This window comes from Lithobates pipiens, unplaced genomic scaffold (assembly GCF_037356315.1).
Source record: "Lithobates pipiens isolate NorthernLeopardFrog02 unplaced genomic scaffold, aLitPip1_a1.2 Scaffold_18, whole genome shotgun sequence".
Taxonomy (NCBI): Eukaryota; Metazoa; Chordata; class Amphibia; order Anura; family Ranidae; genus Lithobates; species Lithobates pipiens.
In genome coordinates this window covers 325,639,817-325,664,673 of record NW_027507758.1, presented here as the reverse complement: position 1 = coordinate 325,664,673, position 24,857 = coordinate 325,639,817, and the positions used below count along the sequence as shown (strand labels likewise).

Sequence of the window (24,857 nt, the reverse complement as noted above, 5' to 3'; positions counted from 1 at the left end):
AGTATAGGGGTAGTATTCATAACACCCAGGTTTATCCTTTCAAAAGCTGAATAATCATTAAAATATCCATTGTATATATATATATATATATATATATATATATATATATATATATATATATATATATATATATATATATATATATATGCTGTAGATCAGGGATATGCAATTAGTGGACCTCCAGCTGTTGCAAAACTACAAGTCCCATCATGCCTCTGCCTCTGGGTGTCATGCTTGTGGCTGTCAGTCTTGCTATGCCTCATGGGACTTGTAGTTCTGCAACAGCTGGAGGTCCCCTAATTGCATATTCCTGCTGTAGATTAACCTTATATGTACATATCTACACTATCTATGCTAGAACCTATTGTATGAAAGCACACACTAGTCTTTGTAAGTATATAGTATATAAGACATGGATACTAAATGGTTACACCCCATACATAATATCACTAGCCATCCTATTTCAGACCCACTCAAAAGTTAGTAATTTGCCCTAATGCCATGTACTCTGGTCAATCTGCCTGTGTGTGAGCTCTGGTGGACTTTTTCTTCCCAAAAGTCTGGCGGACTTAGAAAGAAGTTTTGACTCAAAATCCACCCGTCTGTGTGCTAGTCCACCGGACTTTTGAAATGAGCATAAGAACATAAGTTTTTCCCCCCTTTTTTTCTTTTCAAATGAACAGTCTTGCCCACACATGGAGAGTCCATTCATTTTGAACGTGGCTCCTCCTGAGCCATACCAGGCCGCATGCCCTCAACATGGGGAGTGCTTTGGGGAAGGGGGGCCCTGCGGCCCCCCACCCCAAAGCACCAAGTCCCCATGTTGATGAGGACAAGGGCCTCTTACTGACAACCCTGGCCATTGGTTATCTGGGTCTGCGGGTGGGAGGCTTATCAGAATCTGGGAGCCCCCTTTAATAAGGGGGCCCCCAGATTCTGGCCCCCTACCCTATGTGAATGAGTATATTCACCTGGGGAAAAAAGCGTACATAAAAAAACACAGCACATGTTTTTAAAATACTTTATTAGACAGCTCCAGAGGTCTTCTTCCATCTTTTGGGGGTCTTCTCGCTGGACTCCTCTATCTTCTGCTCTTTTGCTAGCTCTTTTACTAGCAGAGGAGCCCGGCTTTCTCCTTCGTTGCCGCCGCCATCGGGGGGTCTTCTACTGACTTCGGGGGTCTTGTTCCACTCTTCGGGGGTCTTGTCCAGCTCTTCGGGGGTCTTGACCCACCCTTCGGTTCTTCTTGCCGGCCTCCACTTTCTTCTTCCAGCTCTTTTACTAGTGTTGGCCTGGTCTTCTGTCGCTGTTGCCGCCGACGTCTTCTGCTTCCATACCAGGTGACTGGGCTAGCGAGGTGTCAATCTCGCCGATGGAGGCAGCGACATTCACTTCCTTCGCTAGTTCCGTCTACCTGGTGCCACATTCAAAATGAACGGACTTTACTCCATGTGTGGGCAAGTCCGTTCATTTCAAAAGTCCGGCGGATTGTCTGCCGGAAAAGTTTGGCGTGTGTGGGCAGGTCCGCTTGTTCGGAAAGTCCGGCGGAACCTCTGCTGCAAAGTGCGGGGGGTTGTCTGCCGGATAGTCTGATCATGTGTACGCGGCATTACTGAACAGTGTAGACATATATACAGATTCACAGGACTGCAGTGATAGATTGCTGTTCAACCCTTTAGGTGACAGTGAATGCAACAGGAAAATAAGTTTTGCTTCCTTTTGCAATAATATCTTATCCCAATCGCCTTGCCTATCAGATAATTCCAGCTTGTAAATCACCATACATTTAAATCCTTTTGTTGAAGCACCATGTACATCCCCAAAGTGTGCTGCCCCTGGTGATTTATCATCCTTTCTGGTTATGCTTGTCAAGTGCTCCCCCTTCCTTTTCCTGAATTCTCACTTAATTTTCCCAAAATATATCTTGCCACAAGGGCAAATTATTTGATATATTATAAAGGTGGAGGAGCAATTGACAAATGATCTAATTGTATATGTCTGTTTACCTTCTAAGTCTCTAAATGTTTTTGTTTTTATCACATATCTGCAGACACTGGTGTGTCCATAGGGATGTATGTCTATTATAGGTGAGGTGGATCACTTCTCTAATTTGAGTATATTCATTGTGAACCAATACATCTCCTATTATTGGCACTTTTCAAGCTATAACATTAGGCCAAGGGCTCAATATTTGTTTTAGTCTTTTGTCCAACAATAGGATATGACTGTGTTTGCCTAACACTGCTTTAAATCGGTTACCATAGGTGGTAACAACTCCAATTTGTTCTTTTGTGGGTCTTGGAGGGATACTGGTATACCCTGGTTTGATCCCAAGAATTGATGGGATATTTTTGTTTAGTGCTTTGGACTTACCTTTCCTAATATCATGGAATAACCTCATGCTCTAAATGTCAGTTCTTTAATCTCCTTTTGGAAATGTCTAATATGTGTGCAATTTCTCAGAATTCTTAAAAATTGACCTGTGGGGATACCTCTAATTAATGGCCACGGATGGTGGCTGGTGGCGTGGAGAAGGGTATTGGCTCCTGACCCAGCTTATACCCAGACCAGGCTCTTCTGAACCTTATCTGTCCTGCCAGTATATGATCTGGCTTGCCTGACTCTGCTTCCTGACACATCCTGCTGTGCCTGCTGTTCTACAGTCTGCTCCCAGTGCATGCCTCAGATGCCCGCTGTCACCAGTACCAGCCTGCTTCAGTCTGCCATCCTCTAGCTGTCTACCAGCCCGCCTGCTTCACTGAAGATTAACGATGACCTCTCCTGCCTGGCATGGACACCCACTCTGCTACTGGCAAGACCTACAGGGACTTCTGCCACTCTGCACTCCTGCACCTTCTGTTCACACTACCAGGGGTCCGGAGTCAGAGGTGTAAGAGAGGTCTTCCTCGTCATTTCAGGCTCTGCTACCAGGTACATGATATTGAGAGAATGAAACCACTGTTAGAGACATTTTTTTCTCTCCCTGTAAAGGCCCCTCTATGTTAGACCATTGGGTGGATTTACTAAAGGGAAATAGACTGCATTTTGCAAAGCGCAGTTTCACTCTGTAAGTGCAGTTGCTACAGAACTTAGTAAATGGAGTAAAGGTTCTCTTTGCAAAGAATACCCAATCATGTGCAAGGAAAATTAAAAAACAGCATTTTTGCTTGCTCTTGATTGGATGATGGAAGTCAGCAGAGCTTCTGCTCATTTACTAAACTGTGGAGCAAGTGTAATTGCATAGTGCAACTGCACATTACAAAGTGCACAGTCTATTTGCCTTTTGTAAATCAACCCCTTATGCTTCCTCTAGTCATTTTTACACAAGAAACAAATCCAAAATATACCCAAATATAAATCTCCTTAACCATTATCCTATACCCATAGTTGATCCAGGGGAAGGCAAAATAAACAATGAAGAATGATCCAATTTGCTCAAGTGGGGGGGAAAAAATCCCTCCTTATCCCCAAAAAAGGCAATAAGATATTCCCTGTATCAACTTTACCTATAAATATTAGTATGTGGTTCAAGAATTAAAGTACTTTATTCCACCAATAGTTGCTAAATGTTGCGGTGGCATTTGAATGTTTGTAAACTTTGGGGTATAGCTGCAAGTAGGTGATTGGTTAGTAGGTGTCACCTACTAGTACACTTAACATTTGGCCTCCCACTTGTGCCATGTGAAAATGCAAAGTTCATTTCATGTTAATGCTGGTGTTAGATGTCACTGTTACAGGCAGCTTCATTGCAATGTCTGACTGCATGTATCAGGTTTGTCTAATAATCTACAGCCTGGATGTGCTTGAGCAAATCTACATGACTGAAAGCAGGGATCATTGAGGAGATGTTTCTCTTTCTAGATAAAGGTCTGATAGACTACGAGGAATTACTACTCTCAGAGTCGTATTCTTCTTTTACATATACGCTACCTACTGACCTAGTTGTCTAGTCAGCTCGAGTTCAAGGATGCATGCTGCCATCAACACTGTTTTGGATGGAGACAACTTAGACAAGATATTGACAGAATGTGGGAAACAAAACAGAGAAACAAAGATACTTACCTGTTTTTCCATGATGTCTGAAGAAAGTGTGAAGAACTTTCCTCACACCAAACGTGTGGGAAATTATCTGGTTGGGAAAATGATCAACAAAGGATCCTTTGCAAAAGTAATGGAAGGAATGCACATACCTACAGGACAAAAGGTACTGCACCTTTTACATTCTATATGAGAGCTTGCTGTTAGACTGGAAATATTGGCAATAATGATACTGAGTTCATTTGTTCCAAGCATTCCTTTTTTTTTGGAAATACATTCAATTATTTGTTAATATTTTGCAGTAACAAAAAGTTGTGGTGGCCAGCAAATTCCAGTGCTATAATAATGATATGTAATAGTCTGAAAACACACATGATGCATGATCCACCTGAAGCCTCGTGGATATTTTATGCTGGTAAACAGTTTGGAAAATAAAATATAAATATATAAAAGCCCTATTTTATTTATATGCAATTTACTGTATATGTATCTATTTCTCTGGATATTTTTCTGTGCATTATATATTTGATATCTGTTAGCTTGGCACAAATTTTTTCAACTGTTTTGATTAGGAGGAACATATAAAACCAAGCTGTTGCAAATTTTATAACATCAACCATTGCTTTTTTATGTTTTTTCTGTCTGCTATATTTGGAATCTGTCTGTATCAAAATATAGCACATTGGTCTTGTAAAGTTGTTTTTCCACAGATGCTGGAATGCAACAGGACAGTTGAAGGAACAGCAAAAATGCTACGTTATATTCTATGCTATGTGCTATGAGTAAGAAAATGGAAACACAATGTTGCTCTATAATCTCACATATAAAACATTAGTCTGAAGCTCAGCATCAAGGCTAAAAGCAATAAAGTAGGGTACTGCATGGAATTCCAACTTAATAACAAGTATCCAGAACCAGCACTGGGAAATGCATCATGCTTGCCCAATCCACTCAGAGTGGAATGAGTGGGATTTGATTTCGGTAGATAAAACTTGGAATAATTGTTAAATGTTAAATTATCTATTGTAATAAATTGTTTAACTCAACAAAAATAGCAACAATAATACTAAATAACAAGTATAAAAAGAAGGCAAAATAACAAGCATAGTAATTGCAGAAAATAAGTAATGCTAAAACTAATTAGAATTTATTCCATAAATATTCATCAAAAGAATGAGCAATTAGGTGACTTAACAGTTTAAAACAAGCACTGGTACAATCTTAGAGGAGATCTTGCTCGTTGATGAAGGAAACCAAGTTCAGGAATGTGTAAAGATGCACTACTACACTAAAGGCCAATGTTCTCATGTAACAAAGCAGTATAAATATTTAACAATGGGTCAAACATGCAGTTGTGCTAAGTTCATACAAATAGACCAACTAATTTGACTGTATTCATTTAAAATGATGTAATCAGTATAATTCCTTTTTATGTTACCCACGAGATTACTTCGACTTCTCTAACTAATAATTGTAAAATTAAACCCACTTCCAAACCAAACTTAATCCAGTGATGTGGACTACCAAGGGTGTCAAAATTCTGCAGAGTATCACAAGCAATGAAACATTGATGCCATTTGACAACCTTAAGAACTCCTGACATTATTTTTGCAGATATTTGCAGCACAAGAATGCATAGCACTCCCAATGTGGGATTTGCTGGTTAATCCTTCAGCCAACCAAAGTAAACTCCTTCTAATGCCATGTACACACGATCAGACTATCCGGCGGACTTAGTCCAGTGGACAATCCGCCGGATTTTCCAGCGGAGGTCCGCCGGACTTTCCGAACGAGCGGACTTGCCCATACATGACCACACACGAACTGACTTTTCCGGCGGACAATCCACCCTATTTTTGGCGGAGGTCCGCCGGACTTTCCAAATGAACGAACTAGCCCACACACAGACTAAAGTCCATTCATTTGAACGTGACTTCAGGTACGACGGGACTATCGAAGGAAGTCAATATTGCCACCTCCATCGGCAAGATTGAAACCTTGCAAGCTCCGTCGCCTGGTATGGGTTTTAAGGGTAACCCCTACACCAAAAAACGGCATGGTGGTCCCCCCAAAGTCCATACCAGACCCTTATCCGAGCACACAGCCCGGCTGGTCAGGAAAGGGGGTGGGGATGAGCGAGCGCCCCCCCCCCTCTTGAACCATAGTAGGCTGCGTGCCCTCAACATGGGAGGGTGGGTGCAATGGGGAAGGGGGGCACCCATGCTGATGAGGACAAGGGCCTTTTCCCGACAACCCTGGCCGTTGGTTACGGCGGGGGGCTTATTGGAATCCAGGAGCCCCCTTTAATAAGGGGCCCCCAGATCCGGGCCTCCCACCCTATGTGAATGAGTATGGGGTACATCGTACCCCTACCCATTCACCTGGGGGAAAAGTATCAATAAAAAAACACACAACACAGGTTTTTAAAGTAGTTTATTAGGCAGCTCCGTGGGTCTTCTTCCAACTTCGGGGGTCTTCTCGCCAGGCTCCTTCGCTATCTCCTGCTCTTTTGTGGAAGAAGACCCCCGAAGTCGGAAGAAGACCCCCAGACAGCGACGACAACGAACGAGAAAGCCGGGCTCCTCCGCTAGCAAAAGAGCGGCAAAAGAGCAGAAGATAGTGGAGGAGCCCGGCGAGAAGACCTCCGAAGTCGGAAGAGGACCCCTGGACCCCTGGAGTTGCCTAATAAACTAGTTTAAAAACCTGTGTTGTGTGTTTTTTAATTGCTACTTTTTCCCCCCAGGTGAATGGGTAGAGGTATGATGTACCCCATATTTATTCACATAGGATGGGGGGCCGGGATCTGGGGACCCCCTTATTAAAGGGGCTCCCATATTCCGATAACCCCCCAGCCCGCAGACCCTGACAACCAATGGCCAGGGTTGTTGACAAGAGGCCCTTGTCCTTATCAACATGGGGGACAAGGTGCTTTGGGGTTGGGGGGCCACAGGGCGCCCCCCTTCCCCAAAAAACCCACCCCCCATGTTGAGGGCACGTGGCCTGGTATGTTAAGGAGGGGGGCCCGCTCACTCATCCCCACCCCCTTTCCTGAATGGTTGGGCTGCGTGCTCAGATAAGGGTCTGGTATGGACTTTGGGGGGCCCCCACGCTGTTTTTCGGCGTAGGGGTTACCCTTAAAACCCACACCAGGCGATGGGGCTCGCAAGGTGTCAATCTCGCCGACGGAGGCGGTGACATTGACTTCCATTGTTAGTCCCGTCGTACCTGAAGTCACGTTCAAAATGAACGGACTTTAGTCCATGTGTGGGCTAGTCCGTTCATTTGGAAAGTCCAGCGGACTAGCACACAGACGAGCGGATTGTCCGCCAGAAAGCCGAGTCCATCGGACAATTTTGAGTAAAGTTTTCTTTCTAAGTCGGCCGGACTTTTGGGAAGAAAAAGTCAGCCGAAGCCCACATGCGGTCGAATTGTCTGCCGGACCAGAGTCCGATCGTGTGTATGCTGCATTATCTAGTGTATATAAACTATTGTGCTATGTAGATAAGATACTATATATGTACAGGTCTGCCAGGGTCAAGACCTCCCCAGGCCTAGGTAGTGGTGGTTATTACACCAAATCTACTGAATGCCAGATGTGCTAGAGTCTAGACTCCCAGCCATCAGTGTGTTGGAGGTGCTCCCAAGGCAAGGCAGATTTCAAGTATATCTTCTGCCACTGCTTTTCTGACAGGAGATCTTGGAGTTTGTATCAGTGCTCTCTACAATTTCAGCTACGAGAGAGCTAAACATCTGTCTGCTAGATCTTGTGGAAAACCTAGTCACTACAGTGGCTGCTGGAACTTTCCTGAACCTGTTACATTTTGTGTTAGGAAAAAATCTATTCCAAATGGAAGAAGCTTAACAAGCACCACTCAAGGCTTGGAAGGCCCTAATCATCTTGGCTAAGCCATTTAAATTCAATAGAGTCTGGGTGAGCTGGCTGGACTCAGAGCATACTGGGGGTTATTTACTAAAACTAAAGAGTGCAAAATCTGGTGTAGCTCTGCATAGCAACCAATCAGCTTGGTAAACCCAAACCAGGTTTTATTGCCAAAGCCTAATGGAACAAGATGAAGTTGGAAGCTGATTGACTACCATGCATGGCTGTACCAGATTCTGAGTTCACCAGTTTTAATAAATCTCCCCCTCTGCCTCTGATCAATATTAGTTGTTTATAGGCCCAAAAGATTATTAACACATTAACCATCTAGAAAAGGACATTTATCAACCCACATGGGATTAGAACACCTATGGATTTAAACATTTGATAGAGGCTGAGAGAGAGTATGCTGTGGGGTTAACCGCTAGCCGACCAGCCTCCGCAGTTGCACTGCGGGCGGCATGGCTCGGCTGTGCGAATCACCGTTATGCAACGTCGGTAGCATAAACAGCCACTAGGGATGCTTGCACGCCGCCGGAGGCACTCCCCCGCTCGCTCCCCGAGCCGATGTGAGTGCCCAGTGCTCTCGATCACTGCTGGGCTTCCGCGATCGTTCGGGAAACCAGGAGCTGTGTGTGTAAACACACAGTTTCCGGTTCTCTAAGCAGTGAACTGACAGATTGTCTGCACAGTCCCATCCCCCCTTCAGTTAGAACACTCCCTAGGATACATATTAACCCCTTCACTGCCCCCTAGTGTTAACCCCTTTTTTTACAGTACAGTAATTTTTTTTTACAGTAATCAATGCACTTTAATCCCACTGATTGCTTTATTAATGTCAATGGTCCCAAAAATGTGTCAAAATTGTCCGACGTGTCCACCATAATGTCGCAGTCATGATAAAAAATGCTGATCTCCGCCATTATTAGTAACAAAAAAATTATTAATAAAAATGCCATAAAACTATCCCCTATTTTGTAGATGCTATAACTTTTGCACAAACCAATCAATATACGCTTATTGCAAGATTGTTTTTACCAAAAATATGTAGACGAATACATATCGGCCTAAACTGAGGAAAACTTTTTTTATATATATATATTTTTGGGGGATATTTATAGTTAAAAATAATGCGTTTTTTTTCGAAATTGTCACTCTTTTTTTGTTTATAGCGCAAAAAATAAAAACTGAGGTGATCAAATACCACTAAAAGAAAGCTCTATTTGTGGGAAAAAAGGAAGTCAATTTTGTTTGGGAGCCACGATGCACAGCCGCGCAATTGTCAGTTAAAGCGAGGCAGTACCGAATTGCAAAAAGTGGTCTGGTCTTTGGCCAGCCAAATGGTCCGGGGCTTAAGCGGTTAATTTACCAAAACGAAAGAGTGCAAAATCTGAAAATGGAAGCTGATTGATTTATATGCAGAAATGCACCCAATTTTGCACTCTCCAGCTTTAGCAAATCAAACCCAGTTTGTACTATCTCCAGGTTTGGTTGAGCATGTGATGTAACCATGAACTGCTAAGACTAGGCTAATTATTACAGTTGGTTTGTTTGACTGATTTTATAGGTTTGTAACTCTTTAATTGTCATTTTTATGTCTGCATAAAAACAATAGAAGAGAATTTTCAAAGATAAAGGCACGCATTCTAACATTATTTTTAGAAATGCTACAAATTTTATCTTGATATTTTACTAATTTCATTTAATGCCAAAGAATTTTAGCTAGTGTTCAGGTTTTATTGAGATGTAAGAACTTTACTGGGAACTATAAGCCAAAACAAATGGTGGTAGTAGCACCAACGAATCTGCTATTTTCAGTCTTAACTCATTTTGGCACAAAATTCTTTGCAAAATATACTTGGATTATTTATTTTAAATAAAATATTTAGTACAATACATACTTCATATTTAACATCACGTAACATTAGTTACATCATCTAAAACATGTTAATTGAATTCTAGTAATGAAGATATGTAATTGTTTTTTGTTTGGATAGTTCAAATGCGAACATCAGGTTAAAATTTTCCTTTGCATAAGCTAGACAGTAATAGCTTAAAATGACTACTTAACAAATATTAAACTTTTGATATTATGTTTGCCAGGGGTCAAGTCTTGGGGAAAAAGTGTGGGAACTCACCCAAGAATCCCCACCCCCCACGCCAAAAAATAAAAAAGTGTGTGTGTGTATGTATAATTATATTATGTACTCCTTTTTTTAACTAATAAAGTGCAACGTTTATTGTAAAGTGCCAGTTTAAGAGGACACATCTAAAATTCACATGCATTAAACAATTAAATATAGCGCAGATGTAACAAAATAATTTAACATGTATGCTATACTAAGAAAAAAACACCACGCTGTGTGATAATCGCAGGGAATTTCTAAAACAAGTTGCAATGACTGGGGACCCCTTCTACACTATGTTTCTATGCATGCTATGTGGGGCCCCTCCTGCCCCAAGGCGTCCACATGCATGTGTTGGTCTGTGCAGAGGAGTGAGGCCAGGAGTGCTGAGCATGCCGGCCTGGGGCCCCTCCCCTCAGGCTGCGCCAGGATGACAACCCCCCCATGTGTGGCACCCGGGATGGACCGCCCCTTGCTGACACAGACATCCTCTCTTTAATGTTAGTCCTGCAGGACGTGGCTGCTAATGGGAACAACGTTCCTGCTATGGAAAAAGTACAGGAACGTTGTTCCCACGCGTTCCCGAGGAAACGAGCCCTGATGTTTGCTTAATTTGTTCTTATTAAAAAGAATCACCAGTACATGTTCAAAATAAAGTTCAGAACCTGATCTCAAGACAAAATTTTAGGACTGAGGATTAGATAACTGTACCTTTAAATTGCCTGTCAAAGGCTGGGTTAACAAACATGTATGTAAGGGTTCTGTCATGCTGAACCGGTCAGTGACAATTTGCATTCATTTGTCATTGGCCTTGTGTTGAAATGTTCTAGCTCTGTAATCAAAGATGTGCTATGTTTGAGGTCAACTAATCTTGGTCAGCATGTAAAGGATCACGTAAGGTTTTTATTCTCTGAAACAAATGAAATTTCAAAACTGGAGATGGCAATCTCATTTTATTCCAGTAAAGAATTTGGAGATAAGCACCACCAAAGCACCACACCTTAATCATAATCCATGGGAGGATAAACAAGCAGACTAGGGTTCAGGATATAGAATAAGGTTTAGGTCAAGAGCTATCTGAGTGTGCAATTAAAATAAAAATAAAAATATGTCATTTATAGACAAGGTAAATTTTAAGCTAGGCATTGATGCAGACGTTGAAACACCAAAACAGAGTTAGCAGCTGTTTTTTTTATTAACTCTATCGTACCTTTAGTACATAAGATTATGGAAGACTTTGGTCTCTAGTGTACTTTGCAAATGAAGACAGAAGTATCACGGTTTTAAATTGGGGCAGTAATAATCATAGCTCATCACACCAGATGAGCATTTGCAAACATTTAGGCATTTACTGTATATTAGTCTTTTATAAACAAATAAAAGACCAAATTAAGAAACTATGAGATTATATGTTTTTATAACTTTATCCATTGTCTGTACATCATTTTAAACAATCAGTTTTATTTTAAGGTGGCTATAAAAGTGATTGACAAAAAGAAGGCCAAACAAGACTCGTATGTGTTAAAGAACATGAAGAGGGAGCCGAGGATACACCAGATGGTTAAGCACCCAAACATTGTGCAGCTTTATGAAACCCTAGAGACAGAAAACTCTTATTATATGGTAATGGAACTGTGTGAAGGAGGAGACTTGATGGATAGAATATGTGATAAAAAGAAGCTAGAAGAAAAAGAAGTAAGAAAATATGCAAGGCAGATCATGTCAGCAATGGAGCACTTACATCGCCATGGAATAGTTCATAGGTAAAAAGACTTGTGAAGCTAGTTGCTTTTGTTCTTTGTACTATGACTTAAGCTTTAGGTTATCACAATCATTAGCATGGAAACAAGGCTGAAGCATTAATAACTGGAAACTATTTTTTAGCTTTTAAGCAGTTAATTTTTTGAGTTCTTTTCTTTTTTGGGATAAAGGTTTTGCATAAATAAAGTTGATCATTGTATGCATCCCTGTCAGTGGTAAAGGGTTTGTCTTAGCTGTCTAGTTGCTTTATCTGTAGGTCTAAGTTTTATTGAAAAATAGCAGACTTACTGGCCAGATCACCAGGTAAAAAACAAAAAAGAAAATGCAGCCATCACATCCAAGGACTAGTGAGTTGCAGTATAAAAAAAAGTTTGCTTTTGGGTTTGTTACTGCTTTAATATTAGATTAGATGACTGTGATATGCAAAAGTTACACGTACTGGTATTAAGAAATGCTCTATCTAAGAATTTAGTGAATAGACCTGCTCATGTGCATCACAGTTCTTAATTTGGGATTAGGTCTATATTGAACACTGATTTTGACACATCTATGTTCCAACTCTGCTTTGATTAAATATTTAAGACATGATATAATGTACAGGTGGCAAGGTAAAAAGAACATGCTTTTACTGTGTTTCATGCATACATTTTAAATGCTAATCCTGATTATTGTTTTATCTATTTAGGGACCTGAAAATTGAAAATTTCCTATTAGATGAAAATGGCAACATTAAAATTGTTGGTAGGTAACTGTGAGCGCAGAATACTTAAAAGCAGAACTAAAACTACTAATTGAATTGCTTCCTAAAAGAAAGTTAACGTTAGATATATTCAAAAAATGTTATTAAATCATTAATCAAACATATCTGTTGTGAGGCTTCGTTGGAATTTAAATTATATTTCTTGACCAAAAATCCTATGAACAAAAAAAGGTGGAAAAATAAAAAGTTAAGGCACAATATGTACAATTTACCTGTGTGTCTATTTCTTGAATATGGTGGGGTTAGAAGGAAAACACATTTTAGGTGCTGAAATGCCACATACAAATTTCACTTTCAGAAAATAACAGAAAAAGGAACTTACTCCAATATAAGCCTTTCAAGGGGAGGAATACTGTTTCAAAATAACATGTCCTGTTACTCCAATTGGCTAGAGAGTTAACCCAGCAACTTGTCACAACTGTGAAAAAGGTCAAAGTGGGCTTAATAGTTAATGAAACAATGTCACAAGTGCCATTAGATAAGATAGTGTCACTGTTACCTACAGTACAAGGTGAGTGTCTATTTAATAATATAATTTTAGAGATATGATGAGGCTGAGCAGATGAACTACACTTTCATTGACACCCAGGTGCAATTGAAGAATTCATCCTCATTTCCTCATTTGGATTGCATTGTACATGAGCAAAACTGGCCTCTCTCTTCTCTATTAGCAGTCTTTGGATGGATCATTAATGATTAAGCACATTTCTGTGTGAAATGTGTTTATTGTCCAGTGTCCATTTTGTAGTACAGCCATCCTACTTCTCTGTTTCTTCAAGTATCACGATCACAGATTGTGATGGGCGGTGAGTTCTTACACTTGCCTGGAGTGGTTATTTTGACCATTGGTCCATCTTTGAAATCCATACCAGTCCCTTATCATTGGTATGGATATAAAGCTTTTTTTCTACAGGACAAGTGGCCTAATATAGTTCAGGAGGGGGCAATTCATGCTTGTTTCAACCCTTTTTCAAACCACCCAGGCTGCATGCTTGGATAAAGGTCTGGTATGGATTTAGAGGGAAGTGAAGTACCGGGACCATACCACATGCCCTCAACACTAGGAGAATACTTTGCCATGGGGGTGGTGAAGCCAACCTCCCAGCAAAGCACTATGTTCCCATGTTGATGTGGACAAGGGTCTCATCCCTACCTCCCTGGCCCATAGTTGTGGAGGGGGGTAAACTTATTGAAATCTGGATGTGCTCTTTAAAATAATGAGGCCCCCAGATATCCAGACCTCCCCTCCTGTGTGAAAAATTAAGGGTACCTTTATTTAAAAAGTGCCCAATATGTAGTCAACATCAATCACGTCAGCCAGCGATGTAGATCGAGTGCCGATCACCATGACCAAATGCCCTGAGGATGCGATGAACCCTATTTGAGTCTAACTCAAGGTCTTCTCAAACCTTGTCCCTATTGGTCATGCATTCTGTCTCATAATAAACAGCTTTCATTGCAGTACTGTATTTAACAAAAATAGCCACTTATCTTTAAACATACATCTACCAATGTGGTAAAAGAGGCATTTTAATAATCTGGCTGGAGCATGTATTTAGTCCTGTGTAACAGCCATAATCAAACCCACCAAAGCATAGAAATTCTATTTGATTGATCTCTAAATGTGGTATGCATTCCATAAATAAGATATACAGATGTATCAATTTTTAGCAACTTAACTATAATCATTTTTTAAAAACATGCAGTTTTAGTATAACTTTTGCAGTGTTAATGCAAAATAGGCTAAATCTATGACAAAAATCTAAATAAAATACACTGTGGTTGGTACAATTAGATTAAACTAACTGTAATGAAAAGTTTAAGCTAGCTGTAATTAGTCATTTTCTTTGTCATGTGTGTATGATTTAATTAAAATAAGTATTTTACTTATTTCCACTTATTCTTTACTTAATTCAGATTTGGGTTTAAGTAATACCATAAAGTGTGAAGGTCTGTCACAAGACTTACTTAACACTCAATGTGGAAGTCCAGCATATGCAGCACCTGAACTATTATCCAATAAAAAATATGGCCCAAAGGTGGATGTCTGGTCCATGTAAGTATACATACTTAATTATATGCTGTTGTTTGTACACATAAAAGAACATTACAGAGCCGGTATTTCTTTAGCTCACATTTCTCAGTGCAAAAGTTCTGCGTTATTAAAACTCTCATGTTTACAATATGTAATTATAGGTTCTTAGAGATATTAATGGTACACCCCTGTCAAAATTCTAATTTAATCCTTGAGATGCATAAAAGGAGAACAGCCTTTTTGTTGAGTAGCTCCGTTTTTTATCCAGGCATTGATTCACATCACCAGTCCAGCCCAGTTTGTTAAAGCGGAGCTCCACCCAAAAGGGAAGTTCCACTTGTTTGCACCCTCCACTGCCATATTTGGCACTTTTTGGTGGGGAGCGGGTATCTAGTTCGCCCCCTCCTTCCCCCAAAATCTCCTGGGACACATCACAGGTCCCATATTATGGGACCATTCACAAGGCTGCATGGCTTCACTTCCTGTTTCCCTTACTTGCTATGCCGTTGCCTACACCCAAAGCCGAGTGAAGAATCAATTTAGTGAGGACATTGCTGGATCCCTGGACAGGTCAGTGTCCTTATATTAAAGGTCAGCAGCAACAGTAATGGTACAGTTTAATCTGGTGATCATGAAATGCAGCTTTAAATGATGAAACACACACTTAAAACATACCTTCACTTATGTGGAAAAAAATATAGCAAAACAATATAGCATACAGTATACTGTACAACTTGTACACAAGCAACTTTGTAATATAATGTTATTAAAATGTACCTTGCCTGTTCAATCTGCAGCCACTGTAATTTTCTGTAAAATTCAAAGCAATATGGCAACCTGAAGGTGTTCTGTACACTGTTGGTGTACTGAACACCCTAGAAATGTGATGTCCTGCTTGTATGATCTGCTCACTGATTACCAGAAGTCTGCACTAAGATATAGTTAGCATGAGTCTGATTTGGGGCTACCCTTCTTACTAACATCCCAAAATTGTACATAATATATCATGGGTGTGTGGGACTTTAATGACACCAAATACACAAAAGATGGTTATGTAGCACCCTCTACTTTTAGGTAGGTGCTAGATTAGTATTTTTCTAGTTGCAAGACTAGATATAGGTAAATTTAGCCAGGTCTGGTTGTTTTGATTTAGGAATGGGAGTGTCAGTATAGTGGGGGTGTGGCCACCTACACTCTGGCTGAGAGATCCTCTCCTACTTTCAGTGGAATTGTTCTGAAAGGGAGGCTGGACTTGAGACCTGAGTGGCAGGCAGCTCATGTGTGGGACTCTGACCAATTAATAATTTGCATTGGCAGGGGGCAGGCCTTCCATATAAGCTGAGGTCACATGTTTCCAGGGGGGAGTCGTGGAGCGCAGGAAAGACAGCATGGCGTGCTGAGGTGCTGTGCTGGGCATCCCCATGCCAGGATGTGCTGTGTGCACGAAGGAATGATGGAGGAGCCGTGGAGAAGGAGCTAAAGTTCAGGATCCTCATATCTACAGAGTGCATCAGGTTTCTGTGAACGGGGAACACAGTGCTTGACTGTAAAGAGGATCAAGTGGAGGAAGTAGGAGAAAAGATTTCTGTGACCGGGGAACACAGGACTTTGATACAAAGGAAAAGGTCAGTGTAACATTGAAGAAGCAGAAGTACTGGAGAGTGTAGCGTAGCATGTGGGTCTGTTAGTGTGGGTCTAGAAGATATGCGGTATAGGCCTTTGGCTCTCTATTTGTAGCAGGAATCTACATCAGTCTAATACAGGGGAATTATTCAGAGTGATTCGCCTTGGTCAACTGGAAGCCATGAGTAGTAAATTTCAGTCAGATAGATAACAGAAGAGAAGAGGCAATAGTCTGCAGTAAAGACTCTACTGGGGAAATCCATAAACAAGGCCAATGCCATGGATGATAACCGATCCTTCTGAAATATTCATGGGCATCTCATACATCCTTCATATCTCTCTAAGTTTATCCTAGCAAATAAAATCAGGAAAACAAAATAACTGACTATTGTCTTTTGGGTGATTGATGAGGGAATGGCAGCAGGGTGATTGGCAGATTGCTACAACCACACCCGCAGCCCCTACGGGGGTACCGATACACTTACATATAAGCAGACTTTGCTGAGGCATGGTTTCTTCCCTGGTTGGATGGTTGTGGCCAATCATGGCTTGGGACCAGGGACATGCGCTGAGATTAGTGGCTGGTGATGCACTGGCCAGTATCAGAGCCAGATACACACAGGTTACATACACCATGATCGTTAGAGCTCGAGCAATAATTCTAGCAATAGACCTCCTCTGTAACTTTAAACATGTAACCTGTGAAAAAATGTAAAAAGTCACCTATGGAGATTTAAAACTACTTACGTTTGGAGCCATTCCACAAGTGTGCGCAATCTTTTAAAGTGTGACATGTTAGGTATTTATTGTTTTTGTTTTTTTGTTTTTTAATTCATTAAACAGTTTTTTCCCTCAAAAAAATGCATTTAAAAAAATTGCTGTGCAAATACCGTGTGACATAAAAAGTTGCAACGACCACCATTTTATTCCCTAGGATGTCTACTAAAACAATGAATATCATTTTTGGGGGTTCTGAGTAATTTTCTAGCAAAAAGGTTATGATTTTTACACGTAGGAGAGAAGTGTCAGAATTGGCCTGGGTGGCAAGGGGTTAATTACCATACGTAAGTAATATAAAAATAATTATTATATATTGTTTTTAAGGTAATTTGCTATATTTTCAAAATCTGTACTCAAGCAGGTGGCTTAATGGACAAATTTCTGAAGTTAAGTTGTTACTTCAAACCAGTAATTTCACAGTAAATAGATAAATAATAAATTATCATCTTATGACATATCATATAAATATAGGATTTAGCTTGAATATAACAGTACCTTTTCAACAGAATCAGTTTCTCCCTCTTATAGAGGGAGTCCGCGTTTTTTTTTTTTTTTTTTTTTAAAGCCAGCAGCTACAAATACTGCAGCTGCTGACTTTTAAAATAGTGACACTTACCTGTCCAGCGCGCCCGCGATGTCGGCACCCGAAGCCGATCTCTCGATCGTCTCTCGGGTGCTGCCGCCGCCATCTTGGGTATGGGAATCAGGAAGTGGAGCCTTTCGGCTTAATTTCCCGATTCCCTACTGCGCATGCGCGAGTCACGCTGCGCAATAAGGATGGACCCGCTGCCTCTGGGATCTGTGTGTTTCCCAGCAGGCAGCGGGGGACTTTCGGAAAGGGGCGTAATCTACGCCCCTTTCCACAGAAAGCTATCCCAGAAGTGGGTGCAGATACCTGTACTGCACAGGTACCTGCACCCCCCCTCCCCCCTGAAAGGTGCTAATTGTGGCGCCGGAGGGGGGGAGGATTCCAATGAATGGAAGGTCCACTTTAGGGTGGACCTCCGCTTTAACTGTGTGAGAAAACCATGGGATTATGGGTAAATCTTATACCCAGAAACACATGTTTGTCCTTGTAGTTAAGAGGACTGGGCTGAAAGGGAGCATTTTTCTTTTAGAAACATGCCCCTTCTATGACACTGCAGTGAGAGGCGTGCCTCCACTGCAGCATTTTTATTGAACAGCTGGGACCAATGGTACTTTACCATTGGTCCAAGACTCCAAGCTATTCATTGAACTCAGTGCCTCTGACAAGAAACCCTTGAAGCTCGATTTTTTTCTTTATGTTCATGGCAGGTGAGGTTCTGCCTCACCTGCCTCCCCTGAGTGCATGCCCCTGCTTAGGACATACCCCCTTCCTTCTTCTTTTTTTTTTCTTTCGGGAATAGGGACCTTTAGTATGTTACATTGTAATCGTTTTCCAGATTATCTGCTGTTCCAGGGTTCTCTGCATGCACTTCTGCCCCTTTTCCCTTTGGGACTTAACCCTCAGGGGATTGTGCTAACTGAGTTGTTGCTTTTAAACTATCTAGGGATATGCCAGGGATTAGTGGTCCTCCTTAGGTTGAGGCACATCAGTCAAATTCATGATGAAAGGCCCATGCAGCCTGCCACTAAACAATCAAAATGGAGAGCAATAGACCCTACCCTGACTACTACTGGGCTTGCAAATGTGTGGAGGTTAAGGGACAAGTGACGTTTACCAGGGACTCCCTCACAGGAATTTGGACTAGGAGTATGTGATAGAACCATCATCAGAAATGGCCAGATGATTATAGAGGAAAAGAAGGAGCTGGAGGAAGAGAGATGCTCAGATGTGTTTGGCTTGGAAGACTCGGAGGAGCATAGTTAGGCAAATGGAGCATACCAGGAGAGCTGTGCCTAACTGCAAGGGCATGGAGCAGACTTTGCCAAATGGAGCATACCAGGAGTAGCTATGCCCAGCTGCAAGAGCTTAGATAAGCAGAGTAAGGCAATGTTTGTAGGCAGGAGTGACAGGTAAACCATACCGGGAACAGGACCAGTGGCCAAGAGTGACAAGTGGAGCATACAGTACAAGGAACAGTATCTGAGGCTATGAATGACAGGTAAAGCACAGAGTGCCAGGATCAGACAGGTGAGACATAGCAGGAAATGTTTCAGCAATTACAAGTGACAGGTGAACAATTGACACTGCTGGAACGGGAAAGGTAAGTAGCTGCTACAGTGGTATGGCTATGCATATTCACTGATAACATTCGCCAGTAACTGCATATGTACAGTTAGTAAATGTGCAGGAAATATTTTCGTAGCTCAGTAGCTCTATACACTGGTAAATTCAAAAAGAAAAGACATGACCTCCTGACCATCAGCCCAAAACATCAGACTTGTGGTCTGGTTTCCACATAAAATATTTTAATCCCAACTCATGGGCACAGGGCACAATAAATAGAAAATGTATTTACAGTACCTCCCCGCTAAGAGCCTGAGCCAGCTGCTCCCTCCCCCTCCACAGGCAGACGCAGCAGTTAGCACTAGTAGTGTATTAATTTGGAAAAAATGGATTTCCTGTGCCTAATATTTTATAATAATTACATAAAATATCAGTTTACAAGCTTGCAGCCTTGAAAAGAGAAGCTTGGCCAAAAACCACTACGGGTTGCCTTTAATATATAAAATACTTAAATACTTGATACCTCCAACCTATTCTTTTTGTTTAACACTGTGATGTTTTTTGAGAACCAAAGAAAGAACTAATGTGCCAGTGGAAGTGATCCGCACTCAGGTTAAAAAAGAAGAAATAATAGGACATCTGACATTCAGTCCACAGGTGGCATGTTTAATACATTGTCATAATTAGAAATATATTTTATTACAACTTAATAGCTGAAAGTAAAAAAAATGAACTTATATTTTTGCTCAATATGTTTCAGAGGAGTGAGCATTTATGCAATGTTGACGGGAACACTTCCCTTTACCGTGGAGCCATTTAACATTAAGCAGCTACATCAGAAAATGGTGAATCTGGAAATCAACCCAATTCCACGTGGTGTTTCAACAGGTACTGATTGATTTATCCTACAATATACAGCAGATTCACACATGTTGCTTTAAAGAAACCTGCTGTGAGAGAAATGCTAGCTCTGCCATTTAATGACCTCCTCAAAAACCAGTGAATCACTCCCCCCCCAAGGAGACGCTGTAGGCCAGGGATCTGCAATTAGCTGACCTCCAGCTGTTGCAAAACTACAAGTCCCATCGTGCCTCTGCCTTTGGGTGTCATGCTTGTGGCTGTCAGAGTCTTGCTATGCCTCATGGGATTTGTAGTTCTGCAACAGCTGGAAGTCTGCTAATTGCATATCCCTGCTGTAGGCTCTTTCCCAAAAAAGTGCAAAGGCAACCAGGCACGCAGCAGCAGACTATTCCCTCTGGCTCAGAAATCAGTCTAGGGAATTTCTTTTTGTAATTTATTGGTGAAAAACTTGTAACAGGAGAGGGTAGAGGAGTGTGGCACACTCTAAGATGCCAAGCACAACTTGTAGAGGACACTTCTCTATCAGTGACAGAAGCACAAGGACAGTTTGACTAGTACAGTCTGTAGGTGCACAGCTGAAGATCATGCAGGAACACACAGAATGAGTAGTTATAGACTAGGACAGTTCGTAGGTGCACAGCTAAAGACCATGCAGGAACATATAGCACAAAGTTGTAGACTGGATTCTAGAACAGTCCACAATTCACAGCTGAAGACCATGGAGTAGGTTGTATCACAGGTAAGTATTGTTAAACTAGAACAGTCTGAATTCTTGCAGGTGGGGACCACAAAACAGTTTACAGCACAAAAAGGCAGGCTGAAAACATTCAAGCATCCACAGCTGGAGACTATGGATAAACTACAGCACAGGAATTGGGCTCTACTCACAGATCCTAGGGGTAGAAAACAAGTCCATGGCCTCTGTCCATAGGGGAGTAGTCCAGCAGACAGTCCAGAGGTGCTCCAGGGGCATCCACCTTCTGGGCACATCTCCACAGGGATTGGCCAGGTCCTGCTAAATATTCAAGCTGGTTATTTGAATTCTTCCTCCCTATGCTCTATAAACTTCTAGAGGCAGTAGAAAGTAATCAGACTCCCAATCTGTGAAACTCTGAACAGATTTGACTAAACAATTACTGCTTCTCTGATTACAGAGCAAGTCAAAAAATACATTTACCTAACAGCCTAGCTAGAAGTATGCTACACCTGGTTGCCTGGCTAACTCTGGCATTAATACCTCTGAGTTCTTGACCTGGATCAAGTATGGTTTGTCAGAGTTTCAACTTCTGGTCTGGATACTTTAACCAATTGCCTACCGGGCACTAAAGCCCCCTTCCTGCCCAAGCCATTTTTCGGCTTTCAGCACTGTCGTACTTTGAATGACAATTACGCGGTCATGATACACTGTACCCAAGCAATTTTTTTATCATTTTCTTCATAATAAAAACTTTCTTTTGGTGGTATTTAATCACTGCTGGGTTTTTTATTTTTTATAAAAAAATTTAAAAAAAAATGTTTTTTACTTTTTTCTGTCAGTAAATTTTGTAACTAAATAATTTTTCTCCTTCACTGATGTGCGCTGATGAGGCGGCACTGATATGCTGAACGGGTGGGCATTGATAAGGTGGCACTTATTGGTACTGATGAGGTGGCACTTATGGGCACTGATGAGGTGGCAGTAATGGGGAGGCCGCACGTATGGGCACTGATAGGTGCCGCTGATATGTGGCACTGATGAGCACTGATAGGCGGCACTGATGGGCACTGTTAGGTGGCACTGATGGGCACTAATAGGCGGCACTGATAGGTGGCACTGGTGCGCACTGATAGGCGGCTGCTCTAGTGTGTGCTAGAAATAGTGTAGATTGTGTTAGAGTAGGTAACTTTAGTTTAGCTCAAAGCTAAGCCTGAGCTATGGAATCTGGGTCAGGGTTCAGTGACTCAGGGCTGAATGACTGATCCTGACAGCTCCTCTGGTGCCTCCCCCTGTTTCTGGGACATTGGAGAGTGTTCTAGAGCTAGTTGACAGGAGGATAGGAGGAGCTGTCTGGAATATTTATGAGGCCTCGGGCAGTCACCAATAGTGGGCTGGCAGGGGGCAATAGCTTACGTCATAAATAGGTATGAGCCATGCCAGCAGAGCAGTCGGGAGAAAGATGGAGATACAGTGCTGAGGAGGCTATCAGTGGCACTTAGGGGTGCCTCCTAGTCTGGGGAGGGGTTTCCTGCTTTGACAGGGCTTGGGTGCTGGAAGGTTCCTACCATAACACATGGGAGGATGCCCTTCCTGGAGGCATGGGAGCAAGATAGAGGGCAGCATTGAGTAGGACTTACAAGGGGAGAGACTGCCACTTGTAGCCAGTTATCTCTAAAGACAGCGGTGGGCTTAAGGAGATCTCTTGAAGAGTTAGCTGGGTGGGCTGGTATGAGTCAGCCAGGTGGGCTGGTGAAGAGTCAGTCTGGAGGAATGGTGTGGAGAAGTTAGCCTGGAGGGCTAGGAAAAATGGCAGTTGCAGCCAGGTGGGTTTCCAGTGCCTAAAGAGATGGTGCTGGGATCAGTGGCCACAGAAGGAGCACTGCATGCTGTTTCACTGACATTTTGCTACACAACAAGGGGCTGCGAGTCTCTGTCTATAAAGGGCGATTGCTATTTGACTGAGAGCCTGTCAGATCATCAACCAACAGTGATTCAGCTGGAGTCAGCAAGCAAGTGTGTGCAGGAGGAAAGTTGAAGAGACTGTATATAGACTATATATAGGAAGATGTCCCTGAAATTGTTGACAAAGTTTTGCAGAAGACAAGTGGACATCCCATAACCTCCCATTCCTATCCAAGTTAATAACCCTCAATAAATAACAAAAACAAAGTTACTGACAGGGGCAGACTGACCATTCGGGCGCTCAGGCACTGTCCAGGGGCCCGGACACTAGGGGGCCCCATCAGGGTTGCCAGCCTCAGTAAAACCAGGGACAGATTGTAAAAATCTATGTTTTTTTACATCTGTCCCTGAAATGTCTGACACCGACATCATTTTGATCTAAAATTCCAGAGGCTATAGCTGCTCCACACTTCCACTACCCCCTCAGCCAATGGGAACACAGTGTACACACCCCCTTCCCCTGCGCGGATTTTTTGACTACAAAGCAAGATATGCTGACATCTGGAGGAGAGGGAGGCGGGTACACAGCCTGCAGTGTGGGATGGGCTGCAGGCTGATACAAGGTAAGATTACTAACTTGGCTGAGTTAAATGTAGCTTTATCAGTGCTTTCTCTGGTGAGCAGAAGGAGGAGGCTGTGTTTCCTCTAGCAGAGCTCCTGTCTCTGAGGCTGTTAGATTATTGTTCTGTGTGTGAGAGGTGCACTGCTCCTGGAGGAAGGATGTTCTGAACTTCTCCCCCATTCTCTGCTATACTTCCCTACTGATTACTTGCCCATCACTACACAGACACATCATCCTCCTCTCCTGTATTACCACTGAATGTGGCTGTGAACTGCTAACAAGCATGCTAGGAGAGCAGCAGGCAGCAACAGTGTGTTCAATTAGGCTGATTTCTAGATGAAAAGTGCTGTTGTGTGTATGTATATGCTTAATGTGTGTGCGTGTGTGTGTGTGTGTGTGTGTGTGTGTGTGTATACGTATACTGTGTGTGTCTATGTGTATGTATACTCTGCGTGTGTGTCTGTGCATATACTGTGTATATATACTGTGTGTGTGTGTGTGTGTTGGTGTGTGTATGTATACTGTATGCTCAACAGAAGTTGATCTATCAATCCCATGCCCATGAAAAATCCACTTGTTGGCATTCAGAGGCAGCTGATTGGTGCACTAGCTGAGCTCGGCCTTGGATCAGCCAGCAGGGCAGGTCTGCGTGCACACCTGTGCAGTAATATCATGGCAGACATCCACAACTCACTTGCGCAGTTCAGAGCCTGCAACAAGTGGCTTTTTTTAAAGCCTTTTCCCACCAGCCAGTGGTGTCTCTAGCGTTCATATTTAGGGGGGGAGAGCACATGGGGGGCAGGGACAAAAGTAGGGGGGCAACCATAAAACGCAAATATATATTCACATATATATACATATATCTAAACACACACACACTTTTTTTTCCAAGAATAGAATGCACTCCAGAGGTCTTTGTGCAAATTCACCTTTGTGCCCATCATTGTAGCCTCACCAGTGCCCATCATTGCAGCCTCACCAGTGCCCTTCAATGCAGCCTCACCAGTGCCCATCATTGAAGCCTCACCAGTGCCCTTCAATGCAGCCTCACCAGTGCCCATCAATGCAGCCTCACCAGTGCCCATCAAGGCAACCTCACCAGTGGCCATCAAAGCAGCCTCACCAGTGCCCATCAAAGCAGCCTCCCCAGTGCCCATCAATGCAGCCTCACCAGTGTCCATCAATACAGCCTCACAATTGCATGGTGGAAAGGGCGGGTGAGCACCGCCAGATTACACAGAACAGGGATCTCCCACTTACCTGGCGGCCGCTGTAATACGAAGTACCGCCTCCTGAATGGGCTCCTGTGATAGACTGCACGCAGTGGCCGTACCGTATATTTTTTAATCCGGTGGTGCTGGGGACTTCTGGTCACCCTAGGCTAGTGGCCAGCAGGACCCACATGCCATGGTTGCATCGGCTCCCAGCAAGATCCACAGGTCTGTGGCCAGCTCCCAGCAGCAGGACCCACAGGTCCGTGGCCAGCTACCAGCAGCAGGACCCACAGGTCCGTGGCCAGCTCCCAGCAGCAAGACCCACAGGTCCATGGCCAGATCCCAGCAGCAGGACCCACAAGTCCATGGCCAGCTACCAGTAGCAAGACCCACAGGTCCGTGGCCA

At 42.5% G+C, this 24,857-nt stretch overlaps 1 protein-coding gene across 1 annotated transcript in view; it reads left to right on the top strand.

The window, feature by feature from the left end:
- Positions 1–3,750: 3,750 nt before the first annotated feature.
- The window catches only part of LOC143988046 (uncharacterized), a 42,958-nt gene continuing 21,851 nt past the window's right edge, over positions 3,751–24,857 (top strand). Inside the window, exons 1-5 of the mRNA XM_077487306.1 lie at positions 3,751–4,204; positions 11,515–11,807; positions 12,491–12,546; positions 14,483–14,621; positions 19,916–20,043. Coding sequence (XP_077343432.1) covers positions 3,968–4,204; positions 11,515–11,807; positions 12,491–12,546; positions 14,483–14,621; positions 19,916–20,043 — 853 coding nt within the window. The 5' untranslated portion in view covers positions 3,751–3,967. The remainder of the gene's footprint in view (positions 4,205–11,514; positions 11,808–12,490; positions 12,547–14,482; positions 14,622–19,915; positions 20,044–24,857) is intronic.